Genomic DNA, 18,309 nt, shown 5'->3' on the forward strand with positions numbered 1-18,309 from the left:
TTCTAGTACATCATTATGAAATGAATGTGGGGCAATCAAACTGTTCAGCAAACAAAAGGTTTTATTATCTCTAGAAACTCAACTAATAATTCCATAAATTATTACAAAATCATAAGGACCAATGAAAATTGTCCATTAAGACTTTGTATGTTGTAGCGTGGCCGGGTCAGGCGTGGAGATGTTTAAGAATACATGGTCAGCTGAAGCCACTGAAACGGGAGCAGAAGAAAAAATAATAATATTTTTACAAGTGTGTTTAAATTTAATAATAAGTGAAAAATGGATATGGTTACCTCCAGCACATTAAGTTTGATTAGCCCATCTCCATCCTTGTCAAAAGCATTGAAAGCCCCTACGGACGACGCAGAACATATATATTTGCATATATACATGCAAATTCTTTAAAAATATTTGGAAATTAATACATACTGAACATGCCCTCCAGTCTGACAAAACAGCAGATGTAACTGTCAAAGTCGACGTTAAGTTGTTTGTCTGCGTAGCGCATGGCGATGATGTCATACAACTGTTTGTTGAGGTGGAGGCCTTTGTGGAAAAAAATATGGCAGAGATCAATTAACATGAAATAAATCAATTAATGTTGACTTAAAAAAAAAGAAATCACAAAAACCAATCGACAGTATTACATCGAGATGCTGCTCACCTGCGTCAGTAACAGCGTTTCTCATTTCGAAACTGCTGATCGAGCCGGTTTGTTGTTTGTCGTAACTTTTGAAGATCACCTGCAAACACATATCAGCTTTTCAAAAATCATGTCGTAATATTTCAACAATAAAATGAAAATAAACATACATGCCAATGCTTAATTTTTCTCCACAAGTGTTTAAACTCCTGGAAATTTAGTTTTCCTGTCCCATCTGTCTGGAATTTGGCTCAGTTATGGAAAAAGAAAAAAAAAGTAATGAGAGGAAGAAGTGACTATAATTACTATTATTTTTTTTTTATAAATTGTGTTAAGGATACATCCATCAGTGCTATCATACTTCGACATGTCTCCAGGCTTAAACCCTCCATCGCCTTTTCGTGTACTGCGAAAAAAGAAGTGTAGCTTGAATGATGGTCACCTGACCTAGCTTAATTCAACTCACGTTTGGAGACCACGTCCTTCATAATGGTCTGGAGCTCATTGGCGGTGATTTGCATATCCTAAAGGGTGCATTAATTTAGTTAATTAAGCACAATAATTGCTGCTGAATTTAAATCTGCTTTTTTACCTCGCCGGCTATTTTTTTGTAGATGACACGGAACTCTTTTTCCTCTTCAGTTTCTTCCTCAGCCTGGAGAAGTTTTTTCTGGTCAACATAAGAAAATACTCATCGATTTTTAACACCAATGCAATCTTTCTATGTACATACCATCCAAATGAACATTTTCGTGACATTTAAAAAGAGACTACCGTATTTTCCGCACTATAAGGCGCACCTAAATACCTCAAATTTTCTCAAAAGCCAACAGTGCGCCTTATAATCAGGTGCGCCTTATATATGGACCAATATTGAGCCACTACAGCAGGTGTGTCCAAAGTCCGACCTGCGGGCCAAATTTATACGTCTTATATATGGACAAAGTTTTAAAATGGACCATTCATTGAAGGTGCGCCTTATAATCCAGTGCGCCTTATAGTGCAGAAAATACGGTAATATTAAAATAATAAAGTTCCTCCCCTTAAGGTGGCCTGTAGCACCTTCCTAACCAACCTACGTGCGAGATCATGAGCACAGAATGGGGAAAAAACAGGTGTAGGGGGTCACTCGAGATCAGCTGGCATGGAGGTCAGTTCTTTTCTCCCCAGTGATATTATTTGACCCACTCTAGATTACATTTCAGGAGCCATAAATGACCCAGCTTGCAGCCAGAGTCACTGCATGGAAACTATGATTGAGCAATCATGACAACAAAATTACTTTGGGCTTCTTCTTCTCTCCCGGAATGCCGTCATGCAGGATTTCTTTGTTGGCGAATGCTCGATCGGACACATACACGATAGGCTGAAAGAATAAAACATATTGAGGTGTTAGTTCTTGCGTCATCGTGGCTTAGGTTTTCTGATTAGCTGGCAAAAGGTCCGTTACCTTAAGCCATTTTTTGCGTTGATGTCATTTACCTCCATGCCACTAGAGGCACTCTCGTGCAGTACCATGCATTATACTGGGAAGCCTATAAAATCTGGGGTGAACTTTTTCAGATTCCTAGCCATGAACTATTTCTAGCAACAATGCTACCTAGCCGTCCATTGACTTTTTCACAACGTGGCTCAGTCTTAAGAGTGATGGTCTACCAACTTGAAGGTGGTGAGTTCAATCCTCAAGCCCAGGGATCATGTCAAAATGTCCTTGAGCAAGACATTGAACTTTATTTTGCTCCTGCCAGGGCCTTTTCTTGTTTTGCTGATGATCAATAAGACAAGGATGATGAGATGAAACAAATTAGTTGTGAGATAATGAGAGGGGAATACGAGAGAGATATATGCCATGGGCAAAAGTATCGGGACGCCCCACACCCCAAGATGTTTGGTCCAGGTGAGTCCAGGTGTCCCAATACTTTTGTCATCATCATGAAAAATGCAAAAGACACACCAAACTTTATGAGAAATTGTGCTAATCCTAAGCTATATTAAATTCAAACCTTGCAATATTTAACACAATATCAACTAGAACTGCACTATAGCGACATCTATGGGACAAACCCGGGTTTGATCAGTCCCGATTGTGTTATCCGCTTCCCTGTGACACAAAAACAACACAAATTATCATTAATATAATGTCATGGTAGTCATTGAGTGACGGATAACCTTACTCAGAGGTGCTCCTGTTCTCGGAAAAGACTCTCAGAATGAACTGGCCTTCTTCATGAGGCTCAAACGTAGTCGGGATGACGACATATTCTCCTGGGGGGAGCCTGACACGTTCGGTGATTTCACGCATATTGATGTAATGTTTGCATTTAGCCTTGGAGGCGTTGTACAAAAAGAAATCCTTCTGGAGATGTCGATTCCGGCCACGCATCTGAGATATTCAATCAGAACGCCATTTTTGTAGTTCAATGTGTACTTTAAGCCTACAATGCTAATTTGGATGAACGATATTGCTGCCTCATTATTATTTTTAATTGCTTTTGTGGTATATGTTGTGTTTACCTCTTTTGGCACCTGCAAAGAAAATAAAGGGAATATCAGATGTTATGGATCAAATCAAGTGACGCAATCATTACCTCATAGATGGAAAATCCGATCGTGAGGAACCTTGGCCCTAGCTGTTTCTTAATGCGACGACCTTTCTGCATGAGCGCCACAACAACTGTGCAGAGTTCCTGCGGGTCCTCTGGGTCCTCATACAGTTGCAAGTGATACTGAGGATTGGTCCAGAAGGTATCTGTTGAGAAGAGCATGGAAATGAGGATAAAGAAGATATGCCTGTATACACAACATCAATGCTAGTTTTGTGTACCCGTCTGTGGCGTTTTGCATTGTGTGTTAGCATTAAGCTAGTGGACTTAGTTTGGTTTGGCTTCCCCACCTGGGAAGTTTCTACAGCCCCCCGCAGAGCTGCCTCGGACCCATCGACCCTCGTTGACGGACACGTTCCAGCTATGCCTTTCATCACCCTGCAGCGTGTCGGGGGTCAAGTTGCAGATCTCAAGGTTAGTGTAGTTCTTCATGAAGTCGGCAAATGACATCCTGGGCAGGTATGTGGAAAAAAGAGGTTTCATGGAAGTAGTAGTTTCCGTAGCATTAGATCATATTTAGCTTTATAATCCAAAATCAGGATGATGAGAGATCATAATATTGATGGACAAGCCAGAATTTGTCATGTTGTGCTAGCATGCTTACAGTAATAATGACATTTGCTTAAGTTATGTTGGCTTCCCATTGGCTCACCATTTGTGGGCGGGGCCAAAGGATAAGCAGTAGAACATGGATTTTACTCACCAGAACTCACTTTGCTCAATAGTTTGCTTTTTAAGGTTGTTCCTATCTGCAATAGAGATAGTTGACCATTCCTTTGAACTGAAAAAAAAAAAAAATAGCAGAGTTGGTGCAATTGTTGATTATGCATTTTGTTCAGGAAAGGAAAAGACACATTATAGACACGAATGTTTTTCCAAATTTTACTTTGCGGTCCACGGTCCCTTCCATAGTACTCGACCCCAAGGATTGCGTAGTCGGATTAGTCGAATTTTGCTGTCCTTTGCGACCTCATCACACTAGAAAAAAAAAAAAAAATCTCAACATCATTCTCAGTAAAAAGAAAATACATTTGGCATGACTTTACCTCCTCCAAGGCGATGATGGAGTAGGCGTGTCCTTGGACCAGTCCAAGTTCAGTTTTGGACTCCATTTTACTAGGCGAGATAACCTGGTTTGAAATGAGATGATTTTACATACAGTGGTTGGAAGGATTTAAAAAATAAATAATAAAGAGGAGTCATTTTACGCACTCACATCAATGGAGCAGCCCATCAGCGAGCCTCTCTGCAGGGCATTCTTCATGATCTTATAGATCCCTTTAGGTGCCTCAGACAACTCAAAGAACTCGGTGACTCCACCTGTGAAGTCCTCCATGGCTTCCAGAGTATTACCTCCTCTCAAGGCCTCGTAAGAACCATGCAGCCTCAAATCAGAGAGCAGACCACCATTACAGAAAGCTCATTTTTCCGATTGTTTTGTGTTATTACTTGGCGTAGGCTTTTTCCAGAAGGGCGCTCCAAAATTCGTTCTCACGAAAGGATTTGGTGAACACCAGACGATTGTTGTAGGTGGGGATGCGGTCGTCGACGACCACGTCGATCCATTCGCCGTAACGCCAGAACTACGGATGTTAAAGTAAAATATGATGGCTGTTCAAATTATAATTTAGATCCTAGTTTCTACCTGGAAATGGAAGATTCCGGCATAGTTTTCCGTGAAGCTCTGATCCCGAGGAATCACTCTGTAAAGAAGCTTCTCGTTCAGAGTCAGACAAGCAATGGCGGCCAGCAGCCAGCAGTCACCTGTCAGTAAAAAATACAAACAACTTCACGTTTGTTCATCTTAATTGCTATAACAAATTAATTTTGTGATGCAGAATAATTTGTAAATAATTATTTTCGATATTACCCAACTCTCCCTGACAGATGTCCGTCCTGTTGGCTGAATCCACAATGAATTGCGGGCTTTCACATATTTCCTGAAAAGTAATTCAGGAATTAATTAATTTATGCTAGTGTTCGAAACCCAAAATGCATTTGTTTATGATTTATTTAATTTATAAAAATAGTTTACAGAGAGAGGGGCGGAAAAAAATATGGCGGTGCAGTAGTTTGCAAAAGGATCTGGATAAATTTATATATCTTTGTCTACAAAGCTAATTATGACATTTGCTGAGTCAGACAAGATGAGGGTGTAACTTAATCCGAGCCCCAGCTGGGACTTCTGGACTGCTCTCACACATTTGTCACGTATTCAGTGGCAAGCAGCTGCTCGATAACACTCACTCGGCCATGTGTTATTAAAAAGAAATATTACAATACATTTGTGGTATTATTAGAAGCATAAAATGACTTAAGCACATGTTCGTTGTGTTTATCAGGACTCGCCGGCCACAATAATAGGGACGTCTCTCATAATAATATTAATTAATAATAATAATAACATAAAATATGAATAAATCACTTTTACCAGACAAATTTAGCCTTTGAAATTCTGATCATCATCACACTATTGGTGTGACTCACTGAAGGTCGTTTCCACACAAACGTCATGGGGGGCTTGTTGTGGCTGTAGAAGAGTGAGGATTCACAGGCTGGGAAAAGAGGGTCTTCAAAGAGCACCTTCTTCTTGACGTATTTGTCTCGCAGTTCCATGAACGTCTTGAGACGCTTGGCATCCTTGACGGCCTCGTTCCTGCTAAGGATGGCTGAGTAGATGGAGTTGGCTCCTGTTAAGGGGTGGTCTGCCTGGTCGTCAGGAGCCTGCGATGTTTCTGTTTCCCGAACCACTCGCAAGTTTGTATCCTCCACGAGAGGTCGTTTATTCTCCTGGTTCTCCATATTGTCTCCTATGGATAGCTGTCTGGATTTCAATCTGGAAGAAAGTGTTCTGTGCAGCTTCTGTGATTGCTTTTATTTATCAGCTGTAAAGTAAACTCTCACGCTCTTGGGCACTGGACCTAAATATACGCCCCTTAAAAAAAAAAGGGGGGGGGGGGGGGGGGTCTGGTTGGCTCTTTCCAAAAATACACATCAGGAGAAACAATCATGACACACAGCATTTGTATGACAGTATTTGTATGACTAATAAAATGCTATCTCATGAATAATAAAATATGCACTTAAAATTAATCTAGGAACCCTATAAAAAATTCATTCTTTGTAGTGCTTGTCCTCATAAAGGTCAAGGGTCAGCTGGTCTTTGAGGAAGTCCCTGGACACAAAAGTTCTCACAAAAAGGCCCAGATTTGAACCTTAAAAACTATAAGGCACTAGTGTTAGTAGTCTTCACTGTGCACAGTCCTGTATTTTTTTTTTTACATTTGTTATTTAATATGATTCATTTTGAGCAAAGTGCACATTTTAAAATGCAGTTAAAACAGACGTGTTAAGCAAATACATTTAGTAAAACGAGCCTGCTTTTTATTTTGCTGTGATTTGATAAGCGATTTCCTCACTATCAACTTTAAAAAGTTTCATAATTTTGTATGTGATGCGTATCTGTATAAAAAATAAAAATACTGTATTATCAATAATATGGGAGGAGGCCATTTTGATGGTTGCCAGATATCTTTGAGCGACGTAAGCAGTTCAAATATAAAGAAAACAAGTTGAATTAACATAATGTAAACAAATATCGTAATATTGAAAACAAAATCTAATTGTTGTAGTTAGTTTAGACGCAACGCGATTCAGAAGCGTGAGATTGTGAAACCTTTTCAGCATTCGTTTTAGCTATTCTAGCTCCCCAGAAAGGGATGCTGCCCACACGATCTGGCAACCCGAGCCTACTCTGACGTATGCGCTTGAGTAGTGCATTGTGCATCTGGAACTTGTCGCCATCACATTTGGCTTTGTGTCTAGCACTTTAACGCCACGTTAATTGACCAATTTAATTATCTGTGGGCTTTCCTAGTGAAACGTTATTATGTTATATGTCGGTAAATATGTGTAGCAGCGTCGTAATGTTGTAACTGTGTCAATTGTGTCTCATTTTCAGCCTTGTACAAGGGAGACTAATCTTGCGAGTAGCAGCAAGGTTAACCCAAGGAGCGGGCGCTGGCTGCTTCCTAACGCTAACGCTAGTTAGCTTGCAATTCTGCTAAACATTCGAAGTGAATTAAGTATAAATTTACGATTTGTTGTGGTTATTGTCGCCTTGGTAGTGTTATCTAGCTAAGGAAGCTAGCCGTAAGTTCGTTGAGGAACCCAGAAGATCTTGCCTCCTTTCTTTCTAGCTAACTAAGCTAGCTTGGGACTTGAGAAGAAAGTCTGTTAAACTGGAGTTGACACCGTCATATTTCCTTTCTTTAACACGTATGTAATATATGATATGCTTTAGTTACTCGTATTTTGCATGCTTTTATAACGTAGCCTTTTCTTTATGACGCTAGTCGCATGACTCAACTTGCCAGCTGTTATTACCGGGCGCCTGTGCTAGCTTAATACGAGCGATGCATAGGCCTGTTTTTGCACGGCTCATCGTCGGTGTCGCACGGCAGGCTGCTCGGCGTGACCAGCCAACATGTCTGAGGGCTCCGAGAACAAGCAGGCCCCGGACGTGGTCCAGGAAGCCAAGCCTGAGCCGATGGCCGCTGCGGCCGGCCAAGGCGTGTCATCGGTGTCACCACCCGTGTCCGTGGTGAACCAGCCGGCCGCCGCCGCCACGGAGGACGAAGAAGAGGAAAGCGAGGACGAGTCTGAGATTTTGGAGGAAAGTCCGTGTGGACGTTGGCAGAAGCGAAGAGAAGAGGTTACTACACAGTACTCTCATTCAAAAGCAACGTTTACTTCCTCAGCTACAGATTTATTCAGTACAGTCTATATGATCATCACATGATTTGATTGTTCTCCTTGAAGGTGAATCAACGAAATGTACCTGGCATCGATAACGCCTACTTGGCCATGGACACTGAGGAGGGAGTTGAAGTGGTGTGGAATGAAGTTATGTTTTCAGAAAGGAAAAACTTCAAGTTACAAGAGGTTGGTGAACTCCAAACTTTTTTTATTCCCCCCTTGATCATACCACGTTCAAAATCATCCTCCCATCCACCAACTTACTGTATAAGGCCAGGAATTGCTTCGAAATGTTTTTCTGGATGTATAGTCAGTGTGATTGAGTTACATCACTCCCTTGTGGTTTCTGAGGATATTTCCTTTCCTAGCTTAAGGGTGTATTTCAGTCCCTACAATCTCACTAACAACAGACTGAAGGCTTCAGTTACATTTGAGATTTTAAGCAGCTTTAAAACAAGCGATCAAACCTGACGCCTGCGGTGAAAGAGCGGAGAACATGCTGTTCCTCTTGAGTTGCACATATTTAAGAGGGGGAAGTAGGGCAAAATAAATACAGAAGAAAGTTTTCCACGTGTAGTACTCGTCTCGGCATTCAAACAAAAGCAAATGCGTGGTGCTTTCTGTTCTTCTCAACAGGAAAAGGTCAAGGCAGTGTTTGACAATTTGATCCAGCTGGAGCATTTGAACATTGTCAAGTTCCACAAGTACTGGGCTGACGTCAAAGAGAACAGAGCCCGGGTACACAGACGCCACTCCCAAAAGCATTCCTGTCTCACGACACCCATGTTTAACGTCTTAACCTTTTTACTGCCACAGGTCATCTTCATCACAGAGTACATGTCCTCGGGAAGTCTCAAACAGTTTCTGAAAAAGACGAAAAAGAATCACAAGACCATGAATGAAAAGGTACGGGGGAAAATCAAGGCGGCAAATTGAAGATTTACGATTGTTATTGCAATGTTGTCAATGTTTGTGTCAGGCTTGGAAGCGCTGGTGCACACAGATTCTGTCTGCTCTCAGGTGAGTGAGGAATGCGCCTTGTCAAACACGTTAGTCGTTGACAAGTGTTTTACGTTTTGCACGGCAGCTACTTGCATTCCTGCGAACCTCCCATCATTCACGGCAACCTGACCTGCGACACCATCTTCATCCAGCACAACGGCCTCATCAAGATCGGCTCAGGTAGAAGAAATCGACCGTTGGGGATATGTTGCCACGTTCAAACGATGGATCTCATCTCTTTCCTTCAATTGTTCTAGTGGCTCCCGACACTATTAACAACCATGTAAAAACATGTCGGGAAGAGCAGAAGAGCCTTCACTTCTTTGCTCCAGAATATGGCGGTATGATTGTCCTTGATTTACAAATATATTTTTGCTTGATTGATTATACTGGGTTGTTGTTTTTTCCTCCAGCTGTCGCCAATGTCACCACTGCAGTGGATATCTACTCCTTTGGAATGTGCGCCTTAGAGGTGAGGGAAACTTTGAAGCTATTTGACCTACAAATACATTTCCATCCATTTTCTGTCGCGCTCATCCTCATTCCGCATGTCATTTCCCATCTCTCTTCACAGATGGCCGTGTTAGAAATCCAAAGTAATGGCGATTCGTCATACGTTTCCCAAGAAGCCATAAATAGTGCCATTCAGTCCCTCGAGGACCCCTTGCAACGGGTAAGCAGTCTTCTGCAGTAGAAACAAAGCCGCTCAAGTTGTCAATGATTTATTTCTTTATTCCTCTTTTGCCAGGAGTTCATCCAGAAGTGTCTGCAGGTGGACCCGGACAAGCGTCCCACCGCCAGGGAGCTCCTGTTCCACCAGGCTTTGTTCGAGGTGCCCCTGCTCAAGCTGCTGGCCGCTCACTGCATCGTCAGCCACCAGCGTGAGTACGGACACGGCCGTGGAGACACCAGCGCTAATTGTGTCCTCACCACACCGTATTTTCCCGTAGATATGATTCCAGAGAACGCGTTAGAGGAGATGACAAAAAACATGGACCCCAACCTGGTGATTGTGGAGGGGAAGGAAGCCGTTCAGATGAAGTGAGTGTTCTGCGTCGTTGGTTGGTTGAGGACGCAAAATCAGACTGATGTTTTTTTTTTTCCCCCGCCTCTGCTCAGGCTGTCGCAGTTTCCTGCCCTTGAGCTGGACAAGTTCCTGGAAGACGTTAGGTAGGATTGCCATCACAAGAACCAAATGAGTCCTAAATTACAAATGTGAAAGTGTCCGAAGAAGAGATTGGAGTCTCAACACAATTAGTGTGACTAAAAATACGACTACAGAAATGAAGGAAAAATCCAAAGTGATCCAAATTGTTTGCCGACTGTGACACTTCAACTTTTGTGTGTGTGTCAGGAATGGGATCTACCCCTTGACGGCATTCGGCATTCCGTGTCCGCAACAACCTCAGCAGGAGGCGGTGAAGTCGCCCATCGTGCCGCCCTCTGTCAAAACGCCCACCCCAGAGCCTGCAGAACTTGAGACCAGGAAGGTGAGGGCTAGCCACACGGCTAATGCCAACCGAGCCTTTGCTTTGTCACCTCACGACAACTCTGATCTTCTCCCGCAGGTGCTTCAGATGCAGTGCAACATTGAGCCGGTGGATGAAGGCGCCAAGCATCATGTAAGCGCGATGTCACATGTATGCACACATGATGCACACACACACACACACGCCCTAAACTTCACGTCTCTCTCTTTAGCTGACTTTACTGCTCAAACTCGAGGACAAACTCAACCGACACTTGAGCTGCGATCTGTTACCAAGTACGTTATCGTCTCGCTCGCGAGGTAACCGGCCGGCCTTCTCTCGATTGAGCTCGTTGTGTGTTGGTTCTTTGGTTCAGATGAGAATGTGCAAGAGTTGGCCGTGGAGCTTGTTCAGCTCGGCTTCATCAGCGAGGTAATTCATCTGATAGGTGCTGCTCACGAGACTCTCTAGGCTCTTCGATGAGGAAATTTGTCTTGGCTTTGGTGACCTTCTAGGGCGATCAACCTCGTCTGGCGTGCGTTCTCGAAGAGGCCTTCTCGAAGTTCTACAGCCGCAACGGTTCCCTCAACCCTGTGACAGTCTCCTCGTAGCAGCGGAACCCGGCCCGGCCGCCGTCTCCTTCCTCTTTCTCTTTCACAGAGGAGGAAAGCCTTGCTCTGACTGCAACCCCTCGCTGCAGTCTTTCTATATTCTGGTGAGACGAAGCTACCACTAAGTGGTTCTCTTTCTCTCTCTCTCCCCCCCCCCCCCCCCCCCCCTTTTTTTTTTTTTTTTTTTTTAGATTTTGTTCTTCCCTCCTATTCAGTACAGCCATCAAGGGTCGTTGCAACAAGAAGGAAAAAAAAACACGTTTCGCGTTCGGGCTTGTTTGATTAATGTAAAAGTTCTAAAAGGTTGAACTGCGAAAAAAGCAATGTTTTTCCATAAGTCAGTATTAAAACTGTATTTTTAACATTTTTACTGTTAAATAGCGCTCCACCCCTATCCAGATTACTGAAATGTTGTCAAAGTCTGATCGTCGGATGTTATTTAAACCTGACGGACTGCTTCCCTGTCGTACTTAGACAGTTGGAAAAAACGTGGAGTCGTATTAGTCGAAAAAAAATCCCAACTATTTATTTGTGCGTGACTGTAATTCACTTACAGCACTATTGTTGCAGTTGCTTGTTGTGAATGTAACCTTCTATTCGCCCTTTTCTCAAAACCATTATTAAAAAAAAAAGATACACAATCTCTTGCCAAATTAGAAATTCCAAATTTAGTCAAGTCCACATGGGAAAACAGTTCTCAAGTGCTGCTCTTTGAATTGGCGCTGTTACTTTCTCGACAAGCTCATGACTCGTTATGAAGGTCCGTGAAGGTGGCATTCATTTTACACAAGAGGCTGCTTTTTTTTTTTCCATCAATGTGAACATTATGATAATTTTATTTTTTTACACTGGTCTACTCTGTACGTGCTTAGCTTGTTGACGAGAATGAACGTGAGCGAGTTTTCAGTCAAGTCAACTACTTCAAATGTCTGTGGCTGTGAATAGTCGGCGGGTGTCTTCGAAAGCGGCGCATTTTGCACTTTTCTCTCCACTCGTTTGTTACTTTTGAGTGAAAACGTCCCGCAGCCTCCACAAAAACAAAATTGGCTAAATAGGCCATGATAGGGGAATATTTCTGTTGCCTTTGCTGCGACCGTCTCACAGGGTGTGTACAGATTTGCAGTTTCACTGCTATTTCTGCTAGCTCATGGTTTGCCCCCCCCCTCCCCCCTTTTATTTTTCACCCCGTGAAAATTAAAAACAAACATCACTAGTCAGCAATTACTCTGTGTTTGTTTGAAATCATTAATGAATATCAAGACGGATATTCTTTTACTTCAATTGCTAAAGTGCTAAAGCTCAGCCGGGTTGTAAAATTTGAATTATAGGTGTGCGTGATTCATTCATTAGTTAATAATTTATTAACACCAATAAGTAAAGCGTAGGAGTAGTGACGATGTTATTTTACTGAAATGATGCGCACAAATGAGACAAAATTCAATTTATTTATACAAAAAAAACATTATTTGAATTCTCCATTTCTCTGTTGATGTAAGAAAGGGTAGCCCTTGTACAAGTACTGTATATTCTTGTACGTACTTAACGTCACAATGTGTGCTCCAAACACTTTCATGCTGACAAAACACGTCGCCTTACAAATAGACAAAAAAGAGGTATTATTATAATAATCATCATAAAAGTAAAGCCAGACTAAAAAATAGTTTTCATATAAAACACCTTAGAAACACGCTCTAAATAAAAAGCTACCCTCCAAAATTGGTGACATCACAGCTCTCCGGAATGTCATCCAGCTGTTGGTTTAAATATCAATACAATTATGTGTATGAATAAAAAAAAAAAAAAAAAAGCAGAACTCCAAAAAACAGTACATAGCACTTCAAGTTCAAACACAGCACTCATTTACATTAACTTGCGTGTCTAACTTTCATGTTTGAAAGTCACGTTCATAGGCACAATAATTCAGTTCGTGGACCATCTTAGGTCAACCGACTCCAATCCTGGACGAGGTCTCGATCTAAACAAAATGTCATCGATTCAAAATCGAAAAGATGCTGAGCTCGGTGACGTTCAAAAATCAAAAATAGGTTTTGCTTAATATACAAAACCTCACAAAAGTTGGAACCACATGCTTTTACATGTGAATAATATATCATAGTTTGTGTTATGGAGCATTATGATTTGCATATAATGAAGGAATTAAATACTTTCAATTTGTTGCAATTATTTAAAATTTGCAAAACTTGTGCTTTTCATTCTGTCACCTCCACAATTCTCAATTTGTCAGGTGGCCTTTTAAAATATGTCATATTTCTGCTTGCATTTTTTTTTCTTTTTCCAATCATGGCAAAAGATTGCTCCGAATGGAAAATTAGCAAAAACATAAGCTGACTTACATGCATGGACCAAATTAGATGCTTACTTCCAGATACCCCTTCGTTGGAATCGCACCATTGACCGATTAAGCTTGAGTGGGATGTCCGATTAGCACCGGTTGTGCAGCTCCCAAGGTATTTTGCCGAGTGGAGGCCGCTTGGAGTCCTCTTCGGGCTTGAGGCGGACAAAATGACATGATCTTGTCCAACCCGTCTCTCCCTCCCCCTCACACGGAGGTGCTGGTATCTACTTCTTCAGACACTGATACATGAGGGCCCGCGGGTTTAGCATGTAGCGCTCTGAGCTGAGAAGCTTGGTGAGGTACTGAGGCACGGGTGGCCGAGGGGTCACGTAGGTCACGCCGGGGCTCACCGCCATCACCTCGGCAATCTTCTGTTTCATGCTGCTGATTTCTTTGTCCTGCCTCAACAGCTTGTCTGGCAGACACCAAGAAGAAAGGCGGGGTCGATATCAAACGTAGATTTTAATGTGGGTGTTATTCAAGTAATAGCCACAAGAGGGTGCTGATTAGTAAGTCCAGCTTTCTTCTATATTGCAAATACATGCATGTTGGGGACTTAATGCATAGATGCATAAATTTAAATGAGTGAAACTAAAAACCTTGAGCGATCTCCAGCTGTCTGCGAGCATCCCCCAATGCCGAGAACAGGTCCAACTTGATCCGTGTCTCGGCGCTTAGGTTGTACTCCAAATGCTGAGCCTTATCCTGAAGGGCCGACAGAGTGGACAGGAGCAAGTCCGTGTCCTTTTCCACGACGCGGTACTTCCCTAAAGCCTGAAAATTGCAAAATTGGCAGATTTGAGAGGAATTTTTGGAGTAATATTAAAATTAAATATGTCATTAAATACCTCCACGTCATTTTCTAGATCGAGCACACGGCTCTCTTGGACTTGATACTGCAGCTGCAGTTGCTTGTACTCGGCTTCTAGATCTTTAACTCGTTTCCTTAACATTTGGCTTTCAGTGTTTTCCTGCCTGCTGTGGAACAAAAATTTACATTTCACATGAGATGTACACACGTCCCTTTTGTTGTACACACATTTGTGTGTTGTCCCTTTAAATAGCTTGAGTAGAATGAATTTACAACCTGGTGGTCATGGTCCTGGCCGCCTCGTCAGGTCTGTGCACCAGAAGCTCGGCCACCTGCCTCTCCAGCAAGAGCCTGGCCTCCGTCTCCGCCCGGGTCTTCTTCTCCAGCATGGCGCTGGTCTGCTTGTCCCGCTGCTTGGTTTTGTTCAAGCACATTATTCTACGAAAAAATGAAAACAAAAAAATTGATTCTCCACCATCTTAATGAGAAGAAGAAAGTGGTCCACTCACTTGCTTTGCAGTAGCATGTTGGACTGTCGCAGCAGGGCCACTTCGGGCCTGAGGCTCCTCTCGCTGTTGGTCAGGTTGCAGATGTGACTCCTCAGCTCCTGCTCGCCATGTCGGCTCACCTGCAGCTCGCCTCTCAACTTCCTCAGTTCCTGCTCCAGCCTAAGCAGGAAAACGTAAAAAGGTGAGTGCTGATGAAGAATTTTCCTTCTCAATGTGTCTCACCTGCTCAGCTGCTCAGCATGTTGGTTTTGAGTCACGGCAGCACTCCCATCCCGGATGGGGCTGACTGTTTTCCCACAGGAGCGTTGTTTCTTCTCCATCCTGCCAGCAGGAGGTGAGAGCGTGGCCGTGTTTGCTCTTCGGACTTTGGGTGATAAGTTCTTGACTGCACGTGCAGCTTTGCTGGCCTGTTCCTCCAGAGGTAATTTTTCTGGGGTTGTGGAGGAATCTAATCCATTGCGGAGTGCTTCTCTGGACTCACTGGAGCTGCCTTTGGACAGCAAGAGCTTCCGATTGGGTTCTGCTGAACGTATTTCCTGAGTCGCCTTTTCAACCACTCGCTCCTCGCTGCAGATCTGGAGGCAGTCTGTGGTGCTGGACTCGTCTTGAGGGAGAACAGCACCGTTCTGATACTGGTACTGACTGGACTCGGACTTTGACTTCCATCTGGAGGCTGGAAAAAGCAAAAGAGTCAGGTTTTCATTTTTTTTTGTAGATTTGAAACTTATTTCTATTTTACACAGTTCATTTGTTATTGTATGTTGAAGTGATTGGAGGATATTCATCTTGGTGCCAAGAAACTAAGTTGAAGTAGTTTGAAGACCTTCATTGTGAGCTCTCTGGAAAAAAGTGCCTTGCACTGACTATTATCTAGAAACGAATAGTGTCATTGCAGACTTACAGCCATTGTCAACTGTCGTCCTGGGGTAGAGCGGCGAACCCGGCGGGAGCGAATGCTGCAGCAGATGCATGTGGAAGTCGTTGTCGCTCTGCACGGCTTTCTGAATACGCAACTTGAAGATGTTGGTGAAGTAGCAGGTGGCGTCAAAGCCCAAATACACCACTGGATAGCCGATGCTACATCACAGAAAACACGGTGAGGTAAATGTCATCACTAATTTATCCCAATTGAACATACCAGTGAGCAGCAAAGAGATGAGAAAGATTAGCATGAGAAGTTTTAAGGTCTTTGAGTCGAAGGGAAGCCTCTGTGTACACGAGAAAAATCCACAAGGACACCGTGGAGATGCAGATGCCCTTCTCTGAGGAGGGAATAAAAAAATCTTTGGTAAGAATTTTTTTCATTTTGTTATTTTTTTTAGAAAGTGTGCACGCTCACCTGTGTGCCAAATATAATTGAATACCACGTAAGTGCTGGCCACGAAGAAAAGCCAGTGCAGAGGAACAAAAATCAAACAGAAGATGTCAAGTGTGAAGGCGGCGCATACAAAAACGACACAAATAACCTGCAAGCACACAAACGATGGCGTTAATTTGATTTACGTCACATGATCAGCACCCTCGTCAAGTTACGTTATGAATTTCAAACTTTAACTAGTTTAAGGCTCACAACACGTCATCCTCACCAGCCCGTGGCAATGGAAGGTTGTGTACACGCTCCCGAAGAAGAGCCAGCATGGCCACAGGTATTCCAGACGAAATTCCAAAAGGAAATCGGCCAGTAGCACCAACATCCACGTGGCTATAAATTTCAGGAAGGTGTAAGCGCTGCAATCATACAATCAATGCATCAAAATCGATCAATAATCAAACATTGTAAATCCCATCAAAGCTATGATCATATTAGTGAATAATGAATTGAAGCCACTCGACTGTCTTGATTTAGTTTTATGAGCCCACCACAAAGCCCAGAAGATGAGCCGTGGTTTTCTCCCTTTGTTCTGCTCGTCCATAGGCTGCTGTTACCACATCGGGCCTTCTTTGTTTGGTAACCATGGCGATATTTCATCTGGAGGAGAGCGAGGCAGCGGGGGAGAGCCACAGCTTCCTCCCGCACATGCTTTCAATCCCAATTGTTTTCCAGCGCGACTGTTTAATTTATCGTGAATCTTAGACAAAAAAATATTTGCGTTTGAGTCTTATCACGTGAGAAGTTGTTTGATAAAAGGGAGCCGAGGAAACATTCAAAAAAAGATGATTAAAAAAGGTTTAAAAAATGCCATGACATTAAATAATAGGTATTTTACACAATTACTGAAAATGTACGTTTATTGTAATACCATTGGCCATAAAAATATATTTCTTTTGTCAAGATAAGTAGAATATTTGTTCATAGTCATTTTATGTTATTTTAAAAGTAATTACGTAAAACAGGAAAATAAAGTTGATTTGTATATTATAAATAAATAGCGATTTTTTTTTTTTTTTGGGGAGGCACATTTCATTAAAAATAAGGATTTATCAGTGTGCGTGACAAGTCAATTAAAAAAAAAAAAAAAAAAAAAAAAAAGATGACTCCAAATGTGATTTTAATATGAAATGGCATGCGTGGGGGATAGAAGCAGGGCCGATGGTAATTTAATGCATTTTATCTTTTGGACCGGGGTGAACAATGAGGTGCCCACACATGCACGCAAAACAACAACAACAAGGCGGTGTGGCGGTGACGTGATGCAGACAGGTGAGTGGAGTGTGCCACAAAGACGCAGACAACAAAAAAAAAAAAAACAACCACCGGGCGGGCTGTCTACCTTTCAGACAGCCTCTCGCTTATTTTCAATTTCTTCATCTTTCGGAGCCTGCTCGCGTCCACGTATCGTTTCTTCATGGTATCTTCTTTCTCCCCGTCGCCCTTTGTCTTCCACCGCGACGGAAGAGGAAGATGTTCACTCCAACCTGTGATGATGACGATGGTGATGGTGATGTCGAGGAACAAAAATAGGGTACCACTAGGCGACGCTGCGCATGCGCAATGAATGGCGGAGGCAAAAACACCGTGAGTCAATTCAGTTGACATTTATTTTGAATTTGTGAGTGTAAAATATATTTTTAAACTCTAAATAACACTTGAGCCACCCCTTAATATTGAGTTTTATTCCATCTTGGTGGGCAATTTCCATTTTGTGGTGAGGTGATCCACAAGATTCACCAGAAGTCTCAACTTTTATAATATTTAATGAAAAGTCAAAAAGTATAACCACTGCCACGTTTATAAAAAAAAAAACTTTTCTGTTGCAGGAAAAAAAGCTATACATTTGAATCCATGTGAGATCAACATCACTCAACAGGAACATCACGGATGAGGAAACAGAACCGAAGCTTCGTTCCAGTTAATGAAGGACATCCTGCTTTGGAGAACAATAGATGAAGGAAGCCCTACCTGCCTCTTTTGGCTCATGATCCAGGTGGTTTTCAGGGGGGCAGGTGAAAATACAGCACCGGAAATCCAAGGGGGAAATATCCAGGAGGGGTTCCTGACTAACGTCACCAAAAATGTAGGCTAGTTGCAATAGATATTTGAATTTAAAAAAAATAATAATAATTTTAAAATTGTGCATAAAAAAACTTTAGTGGAATACAAAATTGG

At 42.4% G+C, this 18,309-nt stretch overlaps 3 protein-coding genes across 7 annotated transcripts; 1 reads left to right on the top strand and 2 right to left on the bottom strand.

Moving 5' to 3' along the window:
* Positions 1-38: 38 nt before the first annotated feature.
* On the bottom strand, positions 39-6,166 carry capn3b (calpain 3b). 2 transcript variants are annotated; one of them, XM_049757283.2, is made up of 22 exons: positions 5,734-6,164; positions 5,117-5,186; positions 4,892-5,010; positions 4,696-4,829; positions 4,463-4,631; positions 4,293-4,376; positions 4,133-4,224; positions 3,950-4,027; positions 3,537-3,697; positions 3,232-3,392; positions 3,158-3,169; positions 2,818-3,026; positions 2,708-2,744; positions 1,926-2,009; positions 1,236-1,313; positions 1,110-1,167; positions 985-1,049; positions 814-882; positions 665-743; positions 430-546; positions 294-352; positions 39-209 (listed from the first exon to the last, which is right to left on the bottom strand). In XM_049757283.2, the coding sequence occupies exons 1-22, from the start codon at positions 6,046-6,048 to the stop codon at positions 183-185; spliced, it is 2,277 nt and encodes a 758-aa protein (XP_049613240.1). In that variant the 5' UTR covers positions 6,049-6,164; the 3' UTR covers positions 39-182. The 2 variants fall into 2 exon arrangements, 1 of the variants encoding a protein (XP_049613240.1); XR_011085925.1 differs by lacking the exons at positions 39-209; positions 294-352 and having other exon boundaries at positions 485-546; positions 814-878; positions 5,734-6,166.
* Positions 6,167-7,013: 847 nt separating this feature from the next.
* On the top strand, positions 7,014-12,307 carry nrbp1 (nuclear receptor binding protein 1). 2 transcript variants are annotated; one of them, XM_049756413.2, is made up of 18 exons: positions 7,015-7,524; positions 7,710-7,960; positions 8,068-8,190; positions 8,641-8,742; positions 8,821-8,910; positions 8,984-9,024; positions 9,092-9,186; positions 9,264-9,347; positions 9,420-9,478; positions 9,581-9,679; positions 9,755-9,887; positions 9,957-10,047; positions 10,126-10,176; positions 10,361-10,496; positions 10,575-10,628; positions 10,708-10,771; positions 10,852-10,907; positions 10,991-12,307. In XM_049756413.2, exons 2-18 carry the CDS (start codon positions 7,733-7,735, stop codon positions 11,084-11,086), a joined length of 1,602 nt encoding a protein of 533 aa, XP_049612370.1. In that variant the 5' UTR covers positions 7,015-7,524; positions 7,710-7,732; the 3' UTR covers positions 11,087-12,307. The 2 variants fall into 2 exon arrangements, with proteins under 2 accessions (XP_049612369.1, XP_049612370.1); XM_049756412.2 differs by having other exon boundaries at positions 7,014-7,524; positions 10,361-10,628.
* Positions 12,308-12,512: 205 nt separating this feature from the next.
* Positions 12,513-18,280, bottom strand: si:dkey-12h9.6 (macoilin-1). 3 transcript variants are annotated; one of them, XM_068649218.1, is made up of 12 exons: positions 18,103-18,280; positions 17,474-17,618; positions 16,349-16,490; positions 16,102-16,228; positions 15,901-16,024; positions 15,664-15,839; positions 14,985-15,435; positions 14,763-14,921; positions 14,530-14,691; positions 14,291-14,417; positions 14,042-14,216; positions 12,513-13,857 (listed from the first exon to the last, which is right to left on the bottom strand). In XM_068649218.1, the coding sequence occupies exons 1-12, from the start codon at positions 18,278-18,280 to the stop codon at positions 13,667-13,669; spliced, it is 2,157 nt and encodes a 718-aa protein (XP_068505319.1). In that variant the 3' UTR covers positions 12,513-13,666. The 3 variants fall into 3 exon arrangements, with proteins under 3 accessions (XP_068505319.1, XP_049612367.1, XP_049612368.1); XM_049756410.1 differs by having other exon boundaries at positions 14,291-14,420; XM_049756411.2 differs by lacking the exon at positions 18,103-18,280 and having other exon boundaries at positions 14,291-14,420; positions 17,474-17,750.
* Between the last annotated feature and the right edge of the window lie 29 nt (positions 18,281-18,309).

The sequence above is a fragment of the Syngnathus scovelli genome, chromosome 20, assembly GCF_024217435.2.
Source record: "Syngnathus scovelli strain Florida chromosome 20, RoL_Ssco_1.2, whole genome shotgun sequence".
NCBI classification, from domain to species: Eukaryota; Metazoa; Chordata; class Actinopteri; order Syngnathiformes; family Syngnathidae; genus Syngnathus; species Syngnathus scovelli.